At 31.1% G+C, this 23,522-nt stretch overlaps 1 protein-coding gene and 1 pseudogene across 1 annotated transcript; one reads left to right on the top strand and one right to left on the bottom strand.

Moving 5' to 3' along the window:
• Nucleotides 1-5,860: 5,860 nt before the first annotated feature.
• On the bottom strand, nt 5,861-6,001 carry LOC147397330 (U2 spliceosomal RNA; annotated as a pseudogene).
• A 3,496-nt stretch (nt 6,002-9,497) lies between these two features.
• LOC147397329 (zinc finger protein 1-like) lies at nt 9,498-10,376 on the top strand. Its single transcript, XM_086451410.1, has one exon. It carries the CDS (start codon nt 9,678-9,680, stop codon nt 10,374-10,376), a length of 699 nt encoding a protein of 232 aa, XP_086307536.1. The 5' UTR covers nt 9,498-9,677.
• The last annotated feature ends 13,146 nt before the right edge of the window (nt 10,377-23,522 follow it).

The raw sequence follows: 23,522 nt of genomic DNA, 5'->3' as shown, positions 1-23,522 counted from the left end.
AATAAATATGAACAACTTTCTTAAGATCAGACAAACGGCAAACAGGGCTGTACATGTACAACCTCAGGTAAGGACTTGGTTATAGTACATGTTCTGAGCCCAAACTCTTACCTTATAAATGGTTTCCAATCATCTGAACCATTTCGAGTGGGCAATAATCTAAATTAAAGTAAATCCATATGATTACACTTAGAAAATCACTCCATTTTTTTTTTTTTTTTTCAGAATTTATCAAGGACATGAATCATAGAGGGACGAGAGGTTGGCTCTCTCAATTGTGGAAAAAAATGCTACAGTAAAAGCACACTACATTGAATCTGCTCCCAAAAATTGATTTCTCTACTCTTTGTACATGTGGTATGTATGATGCCAGCTTAGCGTAACATTTTTTTATTATTTTAAATTGTAATTTCTATTTTAATTTAGTGGTTAACTTTTAGGGTTTTTAGTGATTCAGGTTTTTAATTTTCACAAGTTAGGAGTTTAGGCTTCATTTCTTTTGAATTGGGAGTTTACCCTCACATCTTACCAAAAGACCGAAACACCTTTCAACTTTGTCAGATTTATTTTTGGAGTTGTTACTCAGACCTGAAATTTAGTACGTCGCAGATGGTATGGATAGTTTTATATAAAAATACTCATTGAAGCTTGTTTCGTCATTTTTATATGCATCTTCCTCTATAAATTTTTAATATTTTTCTCTTTGTTTTATTTTTACACCTTTAAGCTATTGGTATATTGGTCGTTCTTCCATTTTACACGATTAACACCAATTAAATTTCATTATTAAGTAAAGAAATTTCATTTTTGTGTAACAAAATTTCTGGTATTAGCTTCAGTCTCTATATTTTACATCTATTTGTCTTATTTTTTTCATAATAAAAAAATATAAAAATAAATAAGATTATAGAATACATGACGTTTTAGTATGAATGATATACACATAACGCCTTTATAAAATTTGATATCATTAGATAATATGATGTGTTACAAATAAATTACGTCCCAATACAAAGGTAATACAATTTAGTATAAAGGTGTTTTTATGTTTTAATTACATCTTCTTTTTTGTATTTGTATTTTTCATCATCTTTTAAAATCTCTTCTCTACATAGATATTCTTTTTTTCAATGAAAATTTTAATAAAAATAATAAGAAAATAAAAAAAATATTATATTATTAACAAAGAACAACAGCAGCACGTTTAACGTAAGATCAGGATAAAGGATATTTTGAATCTGAAAAGAGACTTTTTCATAAGAGATGAGACCGACCAAGTTAGGAGTCGAATCACTTTAAAAAAAAAAAAAAAAAAAAAAACCTTATAACTATTCAAATTAACCCCGACGTGACGTGACGTGAAAGTGTAATTATCTTCCAAGCCTTGTCTTAAAAAGTGAAAATAAACAGAGATTCTGAAATGGCTTGATTAGATGATAACACACCCCATCCCATCCCATCACAGATGCTGTGCATGTGTACGTGTACGTGTCTGACACAACATTCATACATCATCCTTTGCTTCTCTCTCTCTCTGCAGGTAAAATTTGTTCTTATTTATGGTAGAGAATGATTGATAGTATGTCAACTTCAAAACACTTTATGCCGAAAGGTATAAAGGTGTAGGCGATAGGAATCATCAGGCGTAAGCTTAGTCATTGATTGGTTCTTATTGTGCCGCATGACATTTTCGACTATGTCTCATGGGCAAAAATCATGCACACTTGAGAGTAACTGCATTGTTTGACCCTACCACCCTCATAATGCTACTTATTAAGCACGATTGTTGAGTCAAATATGATTATTTGATTGCCCTTCATCTATTAACATACTGAGTGAAAAATATTGGAGGGATGAATGATATATGACATAATATTTAATATATTGGCCTTAACTCATTGAACCTATTGGCCTAAATATTATGTCATATTTCATTCTATTTTTTTTTATTTTTATAACAAGGGTGTTTGGACTTATATCCAATTAGGCATATGGGTCCTTCTCCTAGGCATGTGCAACACCCACACCCAATACCCAGTATGAGCAATATTTCCTCGGGGGGCCACCTGCGAGGGCATTCCCTTACTTGTATGCCTTGACTCATTTGGACACCCTCATGTATTCCATCAAATTAAAAATAATTTACTTTTTTTTTTCTAGTCAAAATTAAAAATAATTGTTCATATTTCAAAGCAGTCCAGAACTTCTTGTTTCAGAGGGTGAATCCATCAAGCTTGATCAACCATTAACGAGTAATCCCAATGTGGGTGGATTTGGTCAGGGAGATGCAGAAATAGTACTTCAAGATCCATTACGTGTCCAAGGCCTTTTTTTCTTCTTGGCATAAATTTTTTTGATTTATAAAAATAAATAATTTGAGAAGGTTCAATTGTCCGAAATAAATTTCTAGATTCATGGATTTATAAATATCAAGTTGGTAAAAAGGCCAAATTCTTGTTGTGTTTATTGATGCAATTATGTATGGGTATGGTAAAAAATAATAACAATGAAAAGCCTTTTGTTTATTTTGTTTATATTATTTTTCTGCAAGATATAATAATAATAGTAATAATAATAATAAAGTCAATGCAAAATTAGAAGTGTAGTACAAAATTAGGCTTTCCTACCTCTCCTCTCTATTTCTTTTAAGAGAACTAAGCAAACTTGAAAAACTTTATTGGATTGCTTAGCTAAGAACCTTAGGAGTGCTCAACCTCGGTGTTTTGGGGGTTTGGATTGGCTTAGGTTGCATCCAAACCAACCTCGACCCTTCCCTAAAAAGAAAGTTTCACCAGTTGATAAGATACAAAGCTTGGAGGGAAGAATAGTCACAAAAGCTTTTATAATAAGATCAAGAAATATAATAATGGCCCCTCTCGTCTTCTCTAAAAGTGCAATTGTGAATCAAAATTCAAAAGAGAATGATCCCAAGAGATAGTGAAAACCCTGAGAGTTGTATCATTAGAGGAAAATCATACAAAATACATATTTGCATTTTATTTCATGTTAGGACCAAGAACAATTTTTGTTTGTTTCTCATCCAAAAGTATTTTGGAGGTTGTTTTTTTTAGTTATTTCACACTTTTAAAATATTGTAAATTTTTATGAATATATATTAATAACCTATGATACCATGTTTTTCCCAAAAAATTCTTAAAATGTCCCATTTTTTGTTTTCTAACAGTGAAAAAATGATTATTTTTTTTATAATGTCATCTTTTTAAATAAATTTTTGAGGCTTTGCGATATTTACGAAAAATTCCATTATATAATGAATAATGGGTTTATGTCTCCCCCCCCCCCCACAGGACATACTCAAAATACTCTCCTGACGTGGCATGTGCTAGAATCATAGATCTTTTCGCCTTGGGATACACACAACTACACATATTTACAGGGATGTGCATAAGTGTGTATCAGGCAAAATCTATGATTCTAGCACATGCCATGTCTGGAGAGTATTTTGAGTATGTCATGTGGGGGAGTCAGATTATCACAACTCTTATATAATAACAATGACAAAACTCTAACGTTTTCCACTAAAAGATTTAAAAAAAAAAAAAAAATTGTTTTGAGAATTTTTATGGAACAACGGCTATTAAAGATGTTAAAAGGGCATCACAAAGAACAAAAAAACGTGGCTCTCAAGACATAATTGAACAGAAGTGCTAACATTGGACGTTAGTATTCCCCCTTTATTTATGTACCTAAAAATTATAAAAATTCAAATCTCAAACAAATGTATGGCTGAGATTGAAAGATATTCTAAATAGATCTCTAGAAAAAAAAAAATCTGTACCATCTCCTACACGTTTGGTTGGAGAGATTCCAAAAGAAAATCATGTTGTGGTCTTTGTTTGTGGGAGTGGTGAACCAAAAAAAAAAAAAAGGGGTCCAGAAACCAAAATATTAAATATGTGAGTGCTCCACGGCTCCAGCATGATTCGAAGCAAACATAACTTTTTAATATTTAAGATAAATAATTGGTCTAACATGTGTCGCATGTGCAACTTGCATTACTAAAAAAATATTGGACATAAAAGGCTGGAGTTTGATTTTGGAGGAAGTAAGTTGTCCTCTTTTGAGAAGTTACTTTATGTTTATGTCAAAGAGTGGGAGCCCATGGAAGCCTCTTTTAGCTTTTCATACATGGTTTTACTTTTTGCATAGACAGAGATATCTGATGAAGGATTTGGTCCAATTTGATTAGACAAGCAAAGACAATTACTAGACATAGTGCACTTATATCCAATTATTTGTTGGGTATGAAACTTTCTTTTCAATTTATTTTTTTATTTTTATTTTTGTGATTTAAAAATACCCCCTCATGGTTTTAATTTGATAAATATTTGAGATGCTTCCATGTGTTTTCAAATTGATGATATGCGTGCACTCTTAATTTTGTAATTGAGAGACTATCATATATCATAAAATGACTTAAATATCATTTTCTTCATACTTCTTGCCAAAACCATTGGGTTAAGGAATTTAGAGTTTGATTGCATATTGGAAAATGTTAAAAAGAGAATTAATTTTTAATTCTAAGTACAGACGTAACCAAGGGTGGAGTCAGGATTTTCTTGTAGTAGGGGCAAACTACTTTGGTTTTTTATTAAAAGTCGAAGAAAATGATAGTTAATTTATTTTCAATTAATCTATGAGATAAGGTCCGATCAAGAGGCAATGTCATCATCAAAAAAGTTGAGAGGGGGGGGGGGGGGGCAAATGGGCAGGGAAGTGACGGAGTAGGGACAAATGGGACTTGTAATTAGTTGAAAGTATAGGGGTTTCTTAAAGTTCTATGAGGGCAATTTCTTAAACTCCTTACTAGCTCCACCCTTGGATGTAATCCTGAGAAAATGGCATCAGGAAATGGAAAAAATCATTTTCCTAAGGGATCATAGGGAAATATATTTTGTAAAAAAAGAAAATTATTTTTTAAGAAAAGGACTTTCAATTCCTGTGAAATACATAATTATAAATCTACAAATTGCATTTCACGGGAAAACCATTGTTTAATCGATTTTCCTCTTCAATCATACAACATATCGTTAGTCTTCTTCAATCTTAGTTTTTGGTGACATGCTTATTTCTTGTTCAAGGTACAATTTGATTAATTACTCATTTTTCTCTATTATTTTTTCTTTTAAATCAATGAGAAGAAAAATAAATCTAAGTTTTCATCTAAAAGGACTTTGTCAAATAAATTAAGGGTTGAAGAAATGGATTTTAGGGAAAAAAAAAAAAAATTTTAAGGGGGTAGAAGATCTAGTGTTGCTAAATGAATCTAAGAATTTAGGCTAAAGGTTGAAGAGTTTGAAGAGGATTGTTCTTGGAAAGAGATTGAAGATGAGGGTATTTCAGCCATTTTTGTAGTCTCTTTTAGAAGACCACAGTCAAGAGGAAGCCCATTAAAATAAAATAAAAATACCAAAACCTAAAGAAATAATCACTTTTAAAATTTTTCAAACTGTGGGCCTGACTTTGTGTTAAACTAAATCATACTCATCTCAAGAGCTTACTTTGAGGATGTGACATTGTTATGCTAATAATTCATAAAGTTATGTAGCATAATACAGCACCAAAGAAGCATGGGTGGACCACCTCCACATCAGCATCCCCATCTACATGTCGGCTATACGTCATTGGCCCGACCCCTCGACAACCCATTTCTCATATCGACACGTAAGCGAACCCCATTGGATTTCACTTTGCAGTTTGTGTTGCTTTTTTTCTTTTTTTTAAGTCTGCCATATTAAATTCATTAAACTTAAAGCTTAGGACGCTTTTGATTTGGATTCTAGGAACCGATTCTTGCACATAATCCAATCGTAGAATCTAATAATAAATATATAAATAATAGGGGTGCACCTGCCCAAGCAATAGGACAATGCATGGGTCATACTTAAAGGACCCGATAGCAAGCTATTTTGAGACCCTCTCTCAAAAATAATAAGAGCATATATATAATACACAGATCTCAGCTAAAAGGCCAAGAAATTTCTATGTTCGCTTAGGGTTATAAAATCATTTCCCCCAGAATTAGAATCAGAAATCGACTAAAAGAAAAGATCCATTATTATTTTATTTTTATTTTTTGTAATTTTTAGTTCTCAAGTGACTTTTTTTCGTCCTATGGATTTATCATTTTATATCACAACTGTGGAATAAGACCAACAAATTTAGATTCTCAAATCAATTTCCAAAAAATAGTGTATAGTGTAGACAGATGAGGTTCAGAGATATTCTGATGACCACACCAACTTTTACTAATAGTACACCAATTCATAGGATAGTATCAAAGAATTAGCACACATCTTGGGGTACTCTTAGTAAAATTTGGTGTGGCAATAGAAACTCTTTTGAAAATGTTTTTTTTTTTTTTTTTTTGACAAGTTTGTTAGTCAGCTAATTGACCATGATGATTTGATAAAATAAATAAAAGGTTGCCAAAACTAATTATATAGCTAGTGTTGAGAAAATTGACTCGGTCAAGTTCTAATCTGACTCGATTAATTTACCAATGAGTCAGGACAAATTAAGCCAAACGAGTTTTAGTGTTGAGCCAGCATGAAATTCAATCAAATTGTGTTGACTTTGGCAAGTTTTGAGTTGACTCAGGTGAGTTTTGAATCATAGATCTTGGTAAAAGTGCAGGGGAAATCATGGCTTTCTATTACTCATTATTTTTCGTTTTTTTCGTTTAGTTGATGTCATGAGTGTGTCTGATGGTCTTGAGACTTATGAGACACCAAAAACACTATTTTCCTAATAATTGTAATAAAAAAGCATCATCAAAGGATGATGTTAAGAAGATATACTTCATTTTGCCAAATCTTTTCAAAGTGGAAGCCTACCTAACTTCACCATCACATATTCAACCTTATTTAAATGAATTATGAACTACATGTCACTGTTGGAGAGAGAGTTGAATTAATCAATTTTCTTTTCTAAATGATTAAGGATATTTTAGGAATTAGAGATTTCAACAGGTTTGCAAATTGGGACTGCCTAGTTGCACACCACCCATTACCAATTGCAATCCATCACTTAAAATTTTCCTTTACACTTCATTTTGAATGATTGCACTCCAAGAATAATATAAAAAAAAATACACTTCTTTTCTTTTTTTTCCCCAATCATGCCCACCTAAATTATTGTTAGTTCAATTATTTTTTGTAGTTTAATCTATGTGCAAAATGCCACAAATCCCTAGTAATCATCATGTATTCAGATTGATAAACCAAAGACTGATTTTGACGATTTTAAACTGATTGTAAAGCTTAAGAAATCCATTGGAATCAATGCCGATATTTCAAATTACTCAATGATCATGGAATTCCAAGAGATAAGCATAGACTCTTATCAATTTGTAAACAGAATCCAAAAAGAGATTGGAAGACCAATACCTTCAATTGGTGCCAAAGAGAATTTAAGTAAAACCCAATCACCAAAAAAAAATACGACGTAAACATAAAAGAAGCCCCTAAATCATAAGATTACCATAATGAAGTGTAACTAGTAGGTTGAAATCGAGTATTATTATTTTTTTTTTTTAATGTATTTTTTTAAGGTTAGAGCGCAACTAACAATTAGTAGTGTGAAACTAGTCTGTCCCTTGCAAATTTTAAATTTAATGTGTGATGTCATTTTAAATGAGTCAATAAAGCTCACCATAAATGGATAGATAACTTACTAAAAAAATTATAGCAAATTTAGATTGCAAAAGCCAAGGGATTTGGTTTTAAAAGTTAAATACTTACTAAAAATAGAGTTTAGATTTATGAGGAATCATTCATAGCCTGAAAAGAAACCATTGTACATATTTTTTTAAATATTTTTAAAAAATCACTATAATGTTGTATATAGAGTTGTAGATAGATGCCCTAAACAAAAATAAATGATTTTTGAACCTAATCATACAAATGTTAATATAACTTTTTTGATGTGTTGAAGCCACACAAAAAAAAAAAAAATGAAGACAACATTCTTGTTCTTATTGGAGAACTACATCCTGACCACTTTTGTAATTATGTGCGATACATGTCGTACACTGTGTTACTATTGATAGTGATAATAATTGGCGTTTAAATTATGACATAATTCTCGTTTGTACGAATTAATGTTCGATGCACAACACAACTCTAACTTGTACGAATTAACATTCAGAGTGTAAATCAACTCTAGCTTACATGAACTAATATTAGAGTATAAGAACATTGAAATTAAGCCAAAAAAGGAATAGCTAGTTGTTACCTTGGATTTAGTGTTATTATTGATAGAGATACGTCTGCACTTAACGGGAGTAGATTCTCTATAGTACTTTTTTTTTTCCCCTGTAGTACTCTTTCAATAGTGGACGTAGAAAAATAAAATCTAACTCATCATCCATGTAATGATCATGACTTGGATCTAATTTAATTTTTTTTTTTTTTAAGTTTTAATAAAACTTCTTTTTAAGCCTGGTCAAATGGATTGAAAATAAACGGTCACTGAACTTCAAATTTTCAATGAAGGAGTCTTGCTCTCTATACCACAAGACATTCTATTAACCGTCTAACTAAACTACCAGAAACTATAGGAAAAAAGTACCACGGAGGATCAGCTCCCGCAGCCAACACCTCAAGAAAAAATCCATTTATTATTTAAGATCTCATTCAAGCACAAGAAGTAATATATCTTTGGATAAAAGTAGCAAGAGAGGTTAAAATTTTGAAAATATTTCATGCCATGTGAAAGATGGGCCCATATTAAGTTAGGTAAATTAGATAGATAGATGTACATGGGTGTTTCTCAATTATAAGCTTGACAAATATGTGGAAGTTTCTGACTCGTTTCTTTTAATGTCCTTTCTATATCTAGACCTCATTTTACTTCCAAAGTTTTAGGTAGTGTTTGGGAGCGTGTTTGCTCATTGCTTTTCCTACTTTTTGTCCCTACTCTCAAAATAATGAATTTTACAATTGCAATTCTTATAGGGCTTTCCACAACCCGACAATGACTACGACCCATGGCGCACATTAAATGACATATAGAGAAAATGGATCATATGTCCGCCCTAAAGGAAGCACCAAATCTCACCCTTCACACATCTATTTGACCTTATATCATATTCCATGGTCGTGATTAAGAAAAAAAAAGTAATTTTTAGAACATGTCCCCACAACGTGATCCTTCAAAATGAAAATTATCACCACATGTACAACAAATATAGTAAGTTTAATGTGATATCAATCAACCATTGCATAAGTTATTTGCCATGTCACTACCCCTGAAACTTAATTATAAAATAGTTATCGAGAAAAATTCAATTTATTTAAAATCTCTTTCACCTAAGATATTATTCTGTGAAATTGAAAATTGACTAATTGTAAAAATTTAATCGATAAATACATTATCAAAATAAAATAAATGATTAAAGATGAAGATAAGAAGTTGGTGTCCGAGGACTTTTTATTTGCTAGAGTAATTCAAAGAGAAGTGCTTCTATGCTCTTAATAACATTCCAAATGAAGCCTTACCATTCTTAGACATTGTAACAGTAAAAACACAGGACATCTTTCCATATGTAGGGGATAACATTTATTCTTTGTTAATAAATATTCACCTCTCTTTCTATCAAACCCAATTTCAAACCACCACCAACAAGTAGACTCTCCATATCTTCTCTCCTTCCAATGGAAACACTTAAGATTGAACAGTCTATCTCAGAGACCTCAACCATCATCTCAGTCTCAGAAGAGAAACAACAACAACAACAACAACAACAATCCAATTCTGATTTCTTATTGGATCTGAATATCTCTAGTACAGATTCTGACGATGGGTCAAAGCAAGAACTCAATCTTATTGACTGTTTGACCATGGGTTCATCTCAAACACCTTCAGAGAGTCTCCAAGCTTCTGATCCAGAGCCAAGAATCTTCTCTTGCAACTATTGTCAAAGAAAATTCTACAGTTCTCAAGCACTAGGGGGACACCAAAACGCACACAAGCGAGAGCGTACGTTAGCGAAAAGAGGTCATCGAATGACGGAAGCCGCGGCTGGTTTTGGGCATCGGTATCAAAGCATGTCTTCTCTACCACTTCATGGTTGTTTCAATAGATCACTTGGCGTTCAGGTGCACTCAATGATCCATAAGCCATGTTACACAGAATCATCTGGTATTGGTTATCTCTATGGACATCGAAGTTGCTGGCCAAGGCCTGTTATTGATCAACAACCTGCAGTGGGAAGACTAACTATGGAGAGATATCAAGGAGGATTGATGGTAGGATCTGTATCAAGAAGTGGGGCTTCTGCTTATGAGGGTGGTGTTCATTTGAAGACTAATCAAGAAGAGTTGCAGAAGCTTGATTTATCTCTCAAGCTATAAGTAGTTTTTTTTTATAAATTTTATTTCATCTTTTATTTTCTGATTTTTATCTCTTTTTTTTTTTTAAATACTATTTTTTGACTTGGAATATCTAACATATTTGTAGATTTGATTGGTATTTCGAACTTTTCTTTGATGTTTATTAGGTGAGATTTTTGTTTTTCTTCTCTAAATATAGTGTAAGGTGGAGCTAAATTTAGTAGATAAGATATCATGTCTATAAAAGCTTCAAACTTTCCCTAAATGTAGAGACAATTCTTCAAAGTTTGATTTTTTTTTATATGTGCTACCTTAAGAGATTGAAATTATCCTCTCACCACTTTTTAAGAAGGTCTATGTGATGGGTAAAAAACAAAAAACCAGTTATCACCTCGAGATACGTATTGCACAATTTGTCTGACTTTGAGAGGTGAGATAGATCCCTCCAAGTTGATTTTTAGGGATGACCACGAAGATTCCATGCCCAAAAAAGATAAATAACCATTGATTAATTTTTTAATAAAGATGGATTCCTTAGCAATATAAAGGTTACAAAGTTAAATTGAAGAAGATGAACTCCAATATGGAGAATCATGAATTTTTCGTCAAAGTCAAGAATACGATTTCTCTGTGAAGATTGACTCTATCATATAGCCAAGAAGGGAATTTGTCTAAAACAACGGAAGATACTAGTAAAAATGTATCATGTAAGTGTGAATGTGAATACTTGCTAAAGAAGATTTCTACTCGTTCTTTTTATGTTATTTTTGACTTGAACATCAGAGTAGAAATCACGTCAATCTAAAATACTGATTGGGGTCGAAATAATATAGATCAAATCTCAAGGTATTTGAAAATAAAAAAGAAAATTCCCCTCCATTTCCTTTAAGAGTTTGCATTTTTTTTTAATGAATTGGATTGGGTTCGATCCATCCTTCAATATTATGTTTTATTATCAGCATTAGTCCAAATTAATTTTCCCTTAATATACTAAAAGCTCATATAAAACTTAGAGAAATTCTAAATTAAGAGAAGGTTTGTTGGTCTTAGGAACCCAAAGAGACCTATTAGATGGAACCCTCTTGGATGAAAGTCGCAATCCATTCGATGTGTCATTTTGAATATAAAATTAACACACACCTTGCAACAATATATATAATACACATAAAGGAAATCTAGTAATAATAAATTTAATTTAATATGTTGAGATTGAGACAGAAGCTTAGGATCCCCTGCTTTTTTTAATACAGTTTTTATATCCCTTTTATACCCGTGTTTTACATCTTGGAAAACTGAGTCGGCTCAGATACCCATTGAGTCAATTTAAGTGACTCATGAGTCAATGTATACAAGTAAAGAGTCAATTAGAGGAATTGGTCCAATTCTAAAAATTCAGAAAAATTGAGTCAACTAGGCCAACTTTTGAGTTGGGGGAGCTTTAAGCAATAGTTTTTATTTTAAAGTAAGGGTAACTAGTAAATAGTTGAGCTACTCCTGGTATTTTCAAAATGATGACATATCCCCTAACCATAATCTTCTATGAAAGAATTTGCCATTGATTTTTTTATCCTCTAATTCTTCCCAAAAATCCAATTTCTTCAATATTCAGGATTTTTACTTGATTTATTTGGCAACCTCAGATTTTTTTATTTTTCTCTAAAAACTCTTCTTTCCTCCCAAACAACATTTAAACCCTTGTTTAATTTCTTAATTTCATCTACCGTAAAAATTTCTTTTACTTTTTCTCTTTCCAATGATTTAGTAGAAGACGAAACATTAAAAACAATAATAATAATAATAATACTGAAGTGACCTCAAGATTGTATCTCAATCGGACATCCTTAGACGTGTAAGTGTACAGGAGCCGTAGATATTTTTCATCGAGATACAAGTGAAAAAGTATCTAAGATTTATGCACACTTCCCCATCAAGGATGTGCAATATGAAATACAACCCTGAAATCACTCCAACACGACTCTTAAAAAAAAAAAAAAAAATTAGTAACCAAATTACATTGAGAACAAGTGGGGGCCTTGTCAATTATAACCGACCAAGGTTGAATAAGGGTTTGGGGGAAAAAAAAATTTAAGGTTTTGTGGCAAGGGGTCTAACTAAGAAGAGGGCAGGTTGCTTTCTATTAGTCTACACTGAAAGACCACAGTCAAGGGATATGTCATCAGTTTGGAAACACGGGGGGTTAACCCAATTATTTTCTAAAAATTAGAGGGGTGAAAATAAATTAGTAAATTACCCCTTAAAATATGATTTGGTGGGGGCGCGTGTTTGTCTTCTTTTGATGGGTTGTTCTTATATTAAAGGGTCAGCAGATCTTAGATGGATTCGATCGTATATTTCTATGTAATAAAATATATAGTCTTCGACTCTACCTATATGCTTTGATAATAATGCTGCTGTCACCTTTATTACCCGCAGTGCATCTCATTTTACCCCAATTTCTTAATAATAAAGAAATGTCCATTTGAACCAATCTTACCCCTTAATAGTGAGTAGTTTTCAGTGCTAGTCCTTGAAAAACAGATCCAATTAATACTACCCCCTTGATAAGAAGACCAATTGACCTTTATTTAATGGCAAACTCCCTTAATGATGCAATGGTTTCGGTTTGTTAAAACGAATTGACTTAAAATATCCAGCAATCTTGGTTGAAGTCGATACGAGACAAAGGCCGAGTCCAATCCTAATCAAAGCTTAGTTATGTTGATTCAGTACAAATCAAATAATATGCCAAGTCAAAGTTGAGTCTTAAAGAGTAATTATATTACATTCCCGATTCTAATTCTCATTCATAATCTAATGTAATATTTGATTATAGAAACAATTCTCTCGTGATGAGACTCTTTTTTTTTTGTATTCTTGGAAATACAATGATAATTTGACATTTTTTTTTTTTTTTTTTTTTTTTTTTTTTTTTTTTAATAATTTTGAGACTCCCCTTCATGCTCCTTGGCATGGAATTTACATAACCATAAATATTTTCTTATGTATCCCAAAGCAAAGGATCTATGATTTTGAGATAGTGCATATAGGGGCGTCTGAAAAAAAGGGCTTCAGATTATCACAACTTTTCATGGAATACATTTTTTATAATTTTTATTCTAAAATGACATTATTGTGCTTAGATAAATGTGGAGAGATAAAATCCACTCCCATTTGGACTGTTCATTTAGCATCAATCAATGAGGATCTTGAGATGGACATATGGTATTATTTGAGTGAAATTCTATTTAATCAGTAAAGAATTCTTTCAAAAATCTCAATTTAAAAAGATTCTTTCCTTTTAAATAATTATTTATTTAGATAAAGATAAATATAAAAATTTAAATCTAAGTAGGATTAGATTTTCTTTTTCTAATAGTAAGATTTTTCTGTTTAAAAGATTAAAAAGACATTGTAAAGAGGAAGAGAAAAGAAGAAGAAAAGAGAGATACCAAATAGGAAAATTTCGGGGTTTTCATGTAAAAGGGATACGAATAATAGTGGAATAACTCCCTAAACTTGTGGATACCTACTTTTGTCAAATCATGTAAAAAATCTCTTATGTGTTTTTTTGTATTATTTGTTGGGTGTGTTCTAGATCTAGATTGTGGAGATCTTGAGGATCATCGATGAATTTCTAGTTTCTCGAGATAAATCACAAAAGTTACCTGTACAATAAATATGATATGAGAGATTATTTTGGCTCACCAATCTTTTGAATTTAAATGGTTGTTTACCTATAAATTAGTGTGTTATAAGTAAAAGCTAGTATTAAAATTTTAATAGAAGCTCTTACAAAATATTCCATATCGCAAATATATAAACATGATCAGCTAAATGAGCTTATAATGCGAGATTTTGATATCAGTTTTAAAAGAAAGTTGGTAGTTAAAAGGGATTCCGATTTTGGAAATCAGTTTCCATGAATCTAATTCTGCAATCCAAAATCATAATCAAGAATCAAAATACAAAATCAAATGCCAGTGAAAATGGTACTGTTCCTAGAAGATCTCAAGTTGACTAGAACAAATTTGATCATATCAGACTTCAAACCTAAAAGTCGTTAAAGATAATGTTTCTGCGGATTCCATCAACCAACCATCAAGGAGTCGATGGTTAGGTCGGGACATAAATGGCTTGTCAATCGTCCTTAATTGGGTCTCATAATTCTAACCCAAGCCCGACCTGAATACTTTCTAGATCAGGCAAAATGAAGACTACCTATGTCTAAACTCGTCCCAACCCGCAAGTATTTGGGCTTAATTATGGGACTCGATTTCAAATATGTTTACATTAAAGTAGTAATAATGTGTTATAAATAAAATTATAGTACGTTATCGGTCTGGCCGCCCGATGGGCCTAGCTCCCGAGTTTAGTCCTAAATATGAATTACTCCTAGTCCGACCTGACGACTAAATGGGCCTATTAACACTAACCATATACTAGATGGGCAAAACCCACCAAGTAACTTGTCGAGTCTATAAACACAACTAAACTTTCATCATGGGTCAGGTTCAACCACCAAAGTTTTATTTTTTATATGGTCTAAAAGTTTCGGATTCAACTCACCATAGAGATCATCCTCACAAAAAGTCAGCTCAGTCTGAAACTTTAAACCCATATGGGAGAAAACACTTTGACTAGGACTTTGGCAGCGAACGATGTCCTTCTTGATTATATATGAAAAACCAAGAAAGCCTGCATCAGTCCTCTCTATCTCTTACTCTCAAACTCTAACAACATGAGTTATAAGATATGATATTTTTGTTTTCTTATAAAATTTTAAGCTTTTCCAACATGTTTATATGCACTTTTACTTATGAATTTCAATAATAGTCTAAGTCATGCTTAGAAGTTATTTCTAAAATTGGATTCATCACCAACCACAACTTCAGAGTTGGGATGGTTATGAGAAGTGACACACTCCATAATATATATATATATATTCTCATAATAATCATATGATAATCCATGTGCATTTTACGAATTTATTTAAAACCTCATTATTTAGTGTGCATCATTTTTAGCGATTGAAAGTAAATAATTAGGACCATAGTCACAAAGACGGAGTACGGATTTTAAAAAGCAAGGGAAATTTTTGAAAAAATGTAGAAAACATGGGGAAAAATGATGAAAATAAAAGATAATATATATATTAAAAGTTGTGAAAAATGTATATATCTAATAATACATAAGAAAATTATTTTAATTTATTTATGTTTTCAATATAACATGTTCTCAAACATAATTATACATGTTATGATGCCAAAAAAAAAAAAGTTTACTCATCAACATATCTTTTGTTCAAAATAATACACTATTGAAAAAAAAAAATGAAAATTTATAAAATCAAGATGTTTTCATCAAATCCCATATTTTTTTTCACATTTAAGAATCACCAAATTCTATAATGTATCAAATCCCACATTTAAAAAAACAAGAAAAAAAGCATTTAGTTTAGTTTATTATTATTTATTTTTTTAAGAAAAGAAAATGGAAAAAAACATCACCTTTTGTTACATTTTAAAAAGACTTGTTTTCTTATTGTTTTAATCATCAGAGGTACAAGATGTATTTTAAATGCATTTTTTTCAACAAAAAGTAAAAATGCCGTTTTTTGTTACTATGATTAGGACATGAATTTTCTTCCTGGTTATGACAATATTAAAAATATAACCCCATATATTAGCCCAAGCCCATATAGGTCAGGCTGTGTTGGGGAAAGGTCAGGCCCATTAAGGGAAAAAAAACCTTTGAAGCGGACCAAGGAGGTATTCCAAATATTAATGAAAAAGTAAGGGTGTGAAATAAATATAGAAAACTCATGTAACGTTGCGAAAAGGAGTGCATTTTCCCTGCAGTAGTACCCTGAAGTGATATTTGAAGATTGAAGGACAGCCACGTCACATATCGTAAAAACATTAGAAGCCATGGACCGTCCATTTTCAAAACCTTCATCGGATTCAAAGAATTCAATTTTTTTTTCTTTTTAATCTGATCAAACGTTTGAAAATGGACGGTCAATATTGAACTCTCAAATTTAAACAAATAGATATCGTTTGCTTGATGACACGAAATGCATTCTTGACAAACGCAGTAATACAGAGAATCAATTCTCACAAATCACTTGGTTGAGCATGACATGGCTATGCCAACTTTCCCATTATGATGCTATTTTAGCATCAATGTGGGAACAGGTATGTATCAGTGTCTAATACCATATATTCCCCAACAATCCATTTTGCATGTCGACTCATCTCACACCACCTACATTGATTAAAGTGGAGATATATATACACTTTAAATGCTTCATCATCCTTAAATAGTACTAATCCTTCCAAAAAGAAAAAGTATAACATTGTAACACAATGAGCCCAACCATGTTCTACTCACCAAAATGCAATTCAACCAACAAGAGATATAAAACATAAAGTGCAAGAATCTAATGAGGCATTATTATTCGAGTCACTGATTTTCGGACGCCCATTTTGACATACACTCCCTAATGTGGCATTGGCTAGAACCATAGATCTTTTTCTTTGGGATACACAACTGCACATCTCCATAAATATGTGCAGTTGTATATCCTAAGGAAAAAAGATCAATGGTTCTAGCACATGCCATGTCAGGGGATGTATAGGAGCATATGTCAGAGGGAGGCGTCAGAAAATCATTATTCTTATTATTAACCTTTAAAACTATAATATTTTTCCTAAATTTCTTTAAAGAGCACTTAAAAATAAAAATACAAAACCTATGGATGTCGGGTTCATTGTAGAATAATATTTTTGTTATTATTATAAATTCTCAAAAGGTCATTTATTAAAAAGAACCACACAATAACAATAAAATCTTTGTTTGTTTTATTTGTATTTTTTTTTTTCCATGAAAAAGACAAAATAAAAATAATTTCTAGAAAATTTTACTAAAAACACATGATCTGAAAATTGCTATTGTCCTATATTGAAGTCTCGAAAATTAGCACTCCATTAATAAAATTTAGCAATGCGAGTTCAGTATGGTCCAATTCAAATTGGATTGATTTTATTTTTATTTTTTTATAATTGAATCTCAATCTTAGGATCCAATTTAATCCGATAAAATTTGATTTAATATATAAAATAAATAAATAAATTGATATTTTTATAAAGGAATGATAACAAGCAAACTCCCAATGCTTCTCCTTTGGCAGACAAACAAGGTAAATGGTACCCTTTTAAATATTTCGTTTGAAAAATGGAAAGTAAAACTTCATTCTCACTCCACCCCTGGCCCCCACCGACATCAACTTGGAGTACGGAAAAGTTTTGATATAATTATATAGTGTGTCTATAATCCGGACTCCATGTTCAAAAAACACTTAAATTAAAAAGAAATGATTAGCTTTGGACTTTGGAACTTTTTAGATTCACATTCAACTATTCCATATTTTGAAAGAAAAAAAAAATTACTTGTACGAAAGTTCAATTGAAGGAGTGAGAATAACGATCTACATTTTGATAATGTAATTTTATTGTACAAAACAAGATAATTTAGTATCAAGAGTGCTATGACTGGTGAATGAGTTAAGTGTTAGGTTTCAATGCCATGAAGAATGACTCGTGGAAAAAACACGTTATCAATGTTTAGGATTTATTTTGTGAATAAGCATTTTTAAGATGTTTGTTATTGAGATATGTATAAATCACGATTATTGGATTTCATGTTTACATTATGGGGACTTTGGATCATACCTTTTTTTTTTTATCATGAGTCATCATCATGCTCTGACCCATTAAGTAATGAAGTTAGGTAGAATTAGATCGCTCATGAATTTCATATATAGATTAGGATTAATGCATAGCTTTAGATATAATTAAATTGAGGAATAAGATTTATAACTCGAAGGGGTTGATTCAAGAGCAACTTCGGATTGATAAGTGGTTAATACGTATAGGTATTTAGTTCAATATCCAGTATGAGCATTAATTTCTCAGAGGCCACTCGCGAGGGCGCACCCGCACTTACCTTGTGTGTGTATGATGTACGAGTGTTGCTCGTGCCCCAAGACTAGTCCTTGGACAAAATCATGATCTATGGACTAAGCAAAAAATGAGATATGAATCCCAATTCGTTGTCAACAGGGATATCCCTCGATTATGAGAATAGGATTTATTCATTTTACCTCAATTTTTTGGAAAAAATTTAATGATGGTGTTATAAATAATTCCTTTGTATATATAAATTTATTATTTCACTAGTTATTGATTTGAATTTTGCATTACTTATTTTCTCACTTATTCTTTTGGTCCACATATAATTTGCAAAGAAGAGGAGAGGTAGAAGGAGTATAAGATATGGACAGTAAAGAAATTATATATTCACCAAGTTGAGATGGCAAAGAAAACAAGTATTTCTTTGATCCATCTTCATGTTTGTTGGATACTCAGTAGGGGTGCACATGGTTCGGATTTTGGCAAAATTGGAACCGAACCAAACATGATCGGTTCTACAACTTTGGAACCGAACCAATCCAATTACCCTATAGAACCGAATCAATCCAATCCAATCTTGGTTCAGATCGGTTCTCGGTTCTCATACTTAATATTTTCAATAGTAATAAAAATCATTAAAAAATAATGAACTAATCTAATAGTAATAAAAATCATGAATCAATCAAAAATACTTATTATTTTTAACACATTAAAAATAAAAATCATGAAAACAATTAGAAAATAAAAATCATTAAACACTTACCTTGTAAGGGATGATCGAAGATCAAAGGCATGCTTAAAATCAAATGTTGCTTGTTGCTTATTTAAAGTCGAATCCATCATCAATCAAGAAAATATATCAATCTACAACAACATAAAGAACACAATTATGCCTTTATGCTAATTAATATTAAATATCATAAAGTAAAAACATTAAATAAATAAATAAATTCACAATCATCAATGATTTTAATCAAAAGGCATAACAAAAACAAATATAATATGAAAATAATATAGAAATCAAGCAAATAAATAATAGAAAATGAATAAGTGAATAAATACTTAACCACAATTCATGTTTATGCCAATCCAACTTGAATTCCAAAAATAAATTCAAAGAAGAATCATTCATCAAACAAAACAAATGCCTCACTCACAAAAATAAATACACCAATGAACATATGTCTTATAATATAATATAAGTCAATACAAAATAGAACTTATAACTAAAATCAAGTGAGTCCATTCCATGTCTTCTTTCATGCTCCAATCCATAAGACCTAAAAATAGAAAAATAAACATCATAATTAATTCATTATTAAATATGTATTTAAAAAGCAATTTACTTTATTACTATAATTTTAGAAAAGTAATTTACCTATAATCGCAAGTGAAGAGACATTTGAAAATCAACTAATCACTAAACAGATGGAAAGATTTCATCATCTATAATGACTGTGAAAAAAAATGAAATGAATTTTCATTAAATAGAAGTATTATAATTTTATAAATGAGTAAAATGACAAAATAACAAAAATAAAAGGTTACCTGACTCAACTTCTTCAAGTTCCTCTAGCATTTCTTCAACATCAATTGGAAGAGGTGAATCATGTAATCAATCTTGTCCACAAATTAAGCATTCCACTAATTTTGGAGTTAGGGAGCTTTGAAATTGATCTAGTATACGACCTCCAGTGCTAAAAGCACTCTCAGAAGCAACAGTGGAAACATGAATGGATAATAAATCTCGTGCCACCTTAGAAAGTATGGGATATTTGAAAGAATTCATTTTTCACCAATTCAAAAGCAAGATGATTTAGTATCGCAAGAATGCTATGACCGGTGAATGAGTTAAGTGTTAGGTTTCAAAGACCATGAAGAATGACTCGTGGAAAAAACATGTTATCAATGTTTAGGATTTATTTTGTGAATAAGCATTTTTAAGATATTTGTTATTAAGATATGTATAAATCACGACTATTGGATTTCATATTTACATTATGGGGACTTTGGATCATATTTTTTTTATCATGAGTCATCATCATGCTCGGACCCATTAAGTAATGAAGTTAGGTAGAATTAGATCGCTCATGAATTTTATAAATAGATTAGGATTAATGCATAGCTCTAGATATAATTAAATTGAGGAATAAGATTTATAACTCGGAGGGGTTGGTTCAAGAGCAACTTCGGATTGATAAGTGGTTAATACCTATAGGTATTGAGTTCAATATCTAGTATGAGTATTAATTTTTTAGAGGCCACTTGCAAGGGCGCACCCTCACTTACCTTGTGTGTGTGTGTGATGTACGGGTGTTGCTCGTTCCCCAAGACTAGTCCTTGGACAAAATCATGATCTATGGACTAAGCAAAAAATGAGATATGAATCCCAATTCATTGTCAACAGGGATATCCCTCGAATATGAGAATAGGATTTATTCATTTTACCTCAATTTTTTGGAAAAAATTTAATGATGGTGTTATAAATAATTCCTTTGTACATATAAATTTATTATTTCACTAGTTATTGATTTGAATTTTGCATTACTTATTTTCTCACTTATTCTTTTGGTCCACATATAATTTGCAAAGAAGAGGAGAGGTAGAAGGAGTATAAGATATGGACAGTAAAGAAATTATATATTCACCAAGTTGAGATGGCAAAGAAAACAAGTATTTCTTTGATCCATCTCCATGTTTGTTGGATACTCAATAGGGGTGCACATGGTTCGGATTTTGGCAAAATTGGAACCGAACCAAACATGATCGGTTCTACAATTTTGGAAACGAACCAATCCAATTACCTTATAGAACCGAATCAATCCAATCCAATCTTGGTTCGGATCGGTTCTCATACTTAATATTTTCAATAGTAATAAAAATCATTAAAAAATAATGAACTAATCTAATAATAATAAAAATCATGAATCAATCCAAAATACTTATTATTTTTAACACATTAAAAATAAAAATCATGAAAACAATTAGAAAATAAAAATCATTAAACACTTACCTTGTAAGGGATGATCGAAGATCAAAGGCATGCTTAAAATCAAATGTTGCTTGTTGCTTATTTAAAGTCGAATCCATCATCAATCAAGAAAATATATCAATCTACAACAACATAAAGAACACAATTATGCCTTTATGCTAATTAATATTAAATATCATAAAGTAAAAATATTAAATAAATAAATAAATTCACAATCATCAATGATTTTAATCAAAAGGCATAACAAAAACAAATATAATATGAATATAATATGAAAATAATATAGAAATCAAGCAAATAAATAATAGAAAATGAATAAGTGAATAAATACTTAACCACAATTCATGTTTATATCAATCCAACTTGAATTCCAAAAATAAATTCAAATAAGAATCATTCATCAAACAAAACAAATGTCTCACTCACAAAAATAAATACACCATGAACATATGTCTTATAATATAATATAAGTCAATACAAAATAGAAATTATAACTAAAATCAAGTGAGTCCATTCCATGTCTTCTTTCATGCTCCAATCCATAAGACCTAAAAATAGAAAAATAAACATCATAATTAATTCATTATTAAATATGTATTTAAAAAGTAATTTACTTTATTACTATAATTTTAGAAAAGTAATTTACCTATAATCGCAAGTGAAGAGGCATTTGAAAATCAACTAATCACTAAACAGATGGAAAGATTTCATCATCTATAATGACTGTAAAAAAAAATGAAATGAATTTTCATTAAATAGAAGTATTATAATTTTATCAATGAATAAAATGACAAAATAACAAAAATAAAAGGTTACCTGACTCAACTTCTTCAAGTTCCTCTAGCATCTCTTCAACATCAATTGGAAGAGGTGAAGCACGTAATCAATCTTGTCCACAAATTAATCATTCAACTAATTTTGGAGTTAGGGAGCTTTGAAATTGATCTAGTATACGACCTCCAGTGCTAAAAGCACTCTCAGAAGCAACAGTGGAAACATGAATGGGTAATAAATCTCGTGCCACCTTAGAAAGTATGGGATATTTGAAAGAATTCATTTTCCACCAATTCAAAAGCAAGATGATTTAGTATCGCAAGAATGCTATGACCGGTGAATGAATTAAGTGTTAGGTTTCAATAACCATGAAGAATGACTCGTGGAAAAAACACGTTATCAATGTTTAGGATTTATTTTGTGAATAAGCATTTTTAAGATGTTTGTTATTAAGATATGTATAAATCACGACTATTGGATTTCATGTTTACATTATGGGGACTTTGGATCATATTTTTTTTATCATGAGTCATCATCATGCTCGGACCCATTAAGTAATGAAGTTAGGTAGAATTAGATCGCTCATGAATTTTATAAATAGATTAGGATTAATGCATAGCTCTAGATATAATTAAATTGAGGAATAAGATTTATAACTCGGAGGGGTTGGTTCAAGAGCAACTTCGGATTGATAAGTGGTTAATACCTATAGGTATTGAGTTCAATATCCAGTATGAGTATTAATTTTTTAGAGGCCACTTGCAAGGGCGCACCCTCACTTACCTTGTGTGTGTGTGATGTACGGGTGTTGTTCGTTCCCCAAGACTAGTCCTTGGACAAAATCATGATCTATGGACTAAGCAAAAAATGAGATATGAATCCCAATTCGTTGTCAACAGGGATATCCCTCAATTATGAGAATAGGATTTATTCATTTTACCTCAATTTTTTGGAAAAAATTTAATGATGGTTTTATAAATAATTTCTTTGTATATATAAATTTATTATTTCACTAATTATTGATTTGAATTTTGCATTACTTATTTTCTCAATTATTCTTTTGGTCTACATATAATTTGCAAAGAAGGGGAGAGGTAGAAGGAGTATAAGATATGGACAGTAAAGAAATTATATATTCACCAAGTTGAGATGGCAAAGAAAACAAGTATTTCTTTGGTCCATCTCCATGTTTGTTGGATACTCAGTGTCCAACGTCATTGTACATTATTGTTATTAAATTGAATGATTTGGGCAACCGCCACGAATTTCAGGATAAGCCAGAAATTTTTTAAAAAAATAAGAGACTAGGTATTTTCGTAGTTTTTATTTTAGTAAAAAAAAAAAAGCTGAAAGCTTCGTCCACATTAATAATTCATATAAAAGATGGGGCGGGCCTGGAAGATGAGGGAAGAGAGGGCGCTTTCGGGTGCC

The sequence above is a fragment of the Akebia trifoliata genome, chromosome 8 (genome assembly GCF_017979445.1).
Source record: "Akebia trifoliata isolate Shusen 1 chromosome 8, ASM1797944v1, whole genome shotgun sequence".
Taxonomy (NCBI): domain Eukaryota; kingdom Viridiplantae; phylum Streptophyta; class Magnoliopsida; order Ranunculales; family Lardizabalaceae; genus Akebia; species Akebia trifoliata.
Note: the sequence above shows the minus strand (reverse complement) of the source record. Positions and strands in the feature narration are given on the sequence as shown.

Excerpts from the sequence above, each read along its gene's own strand:
- LOC147397329 (XM_086451410.1), top strand. The coding sequence starts at position 9,678 with ATGGAAACACTTAAGATTGAACAGTCTATCTCAGAGACCTCAACCATC.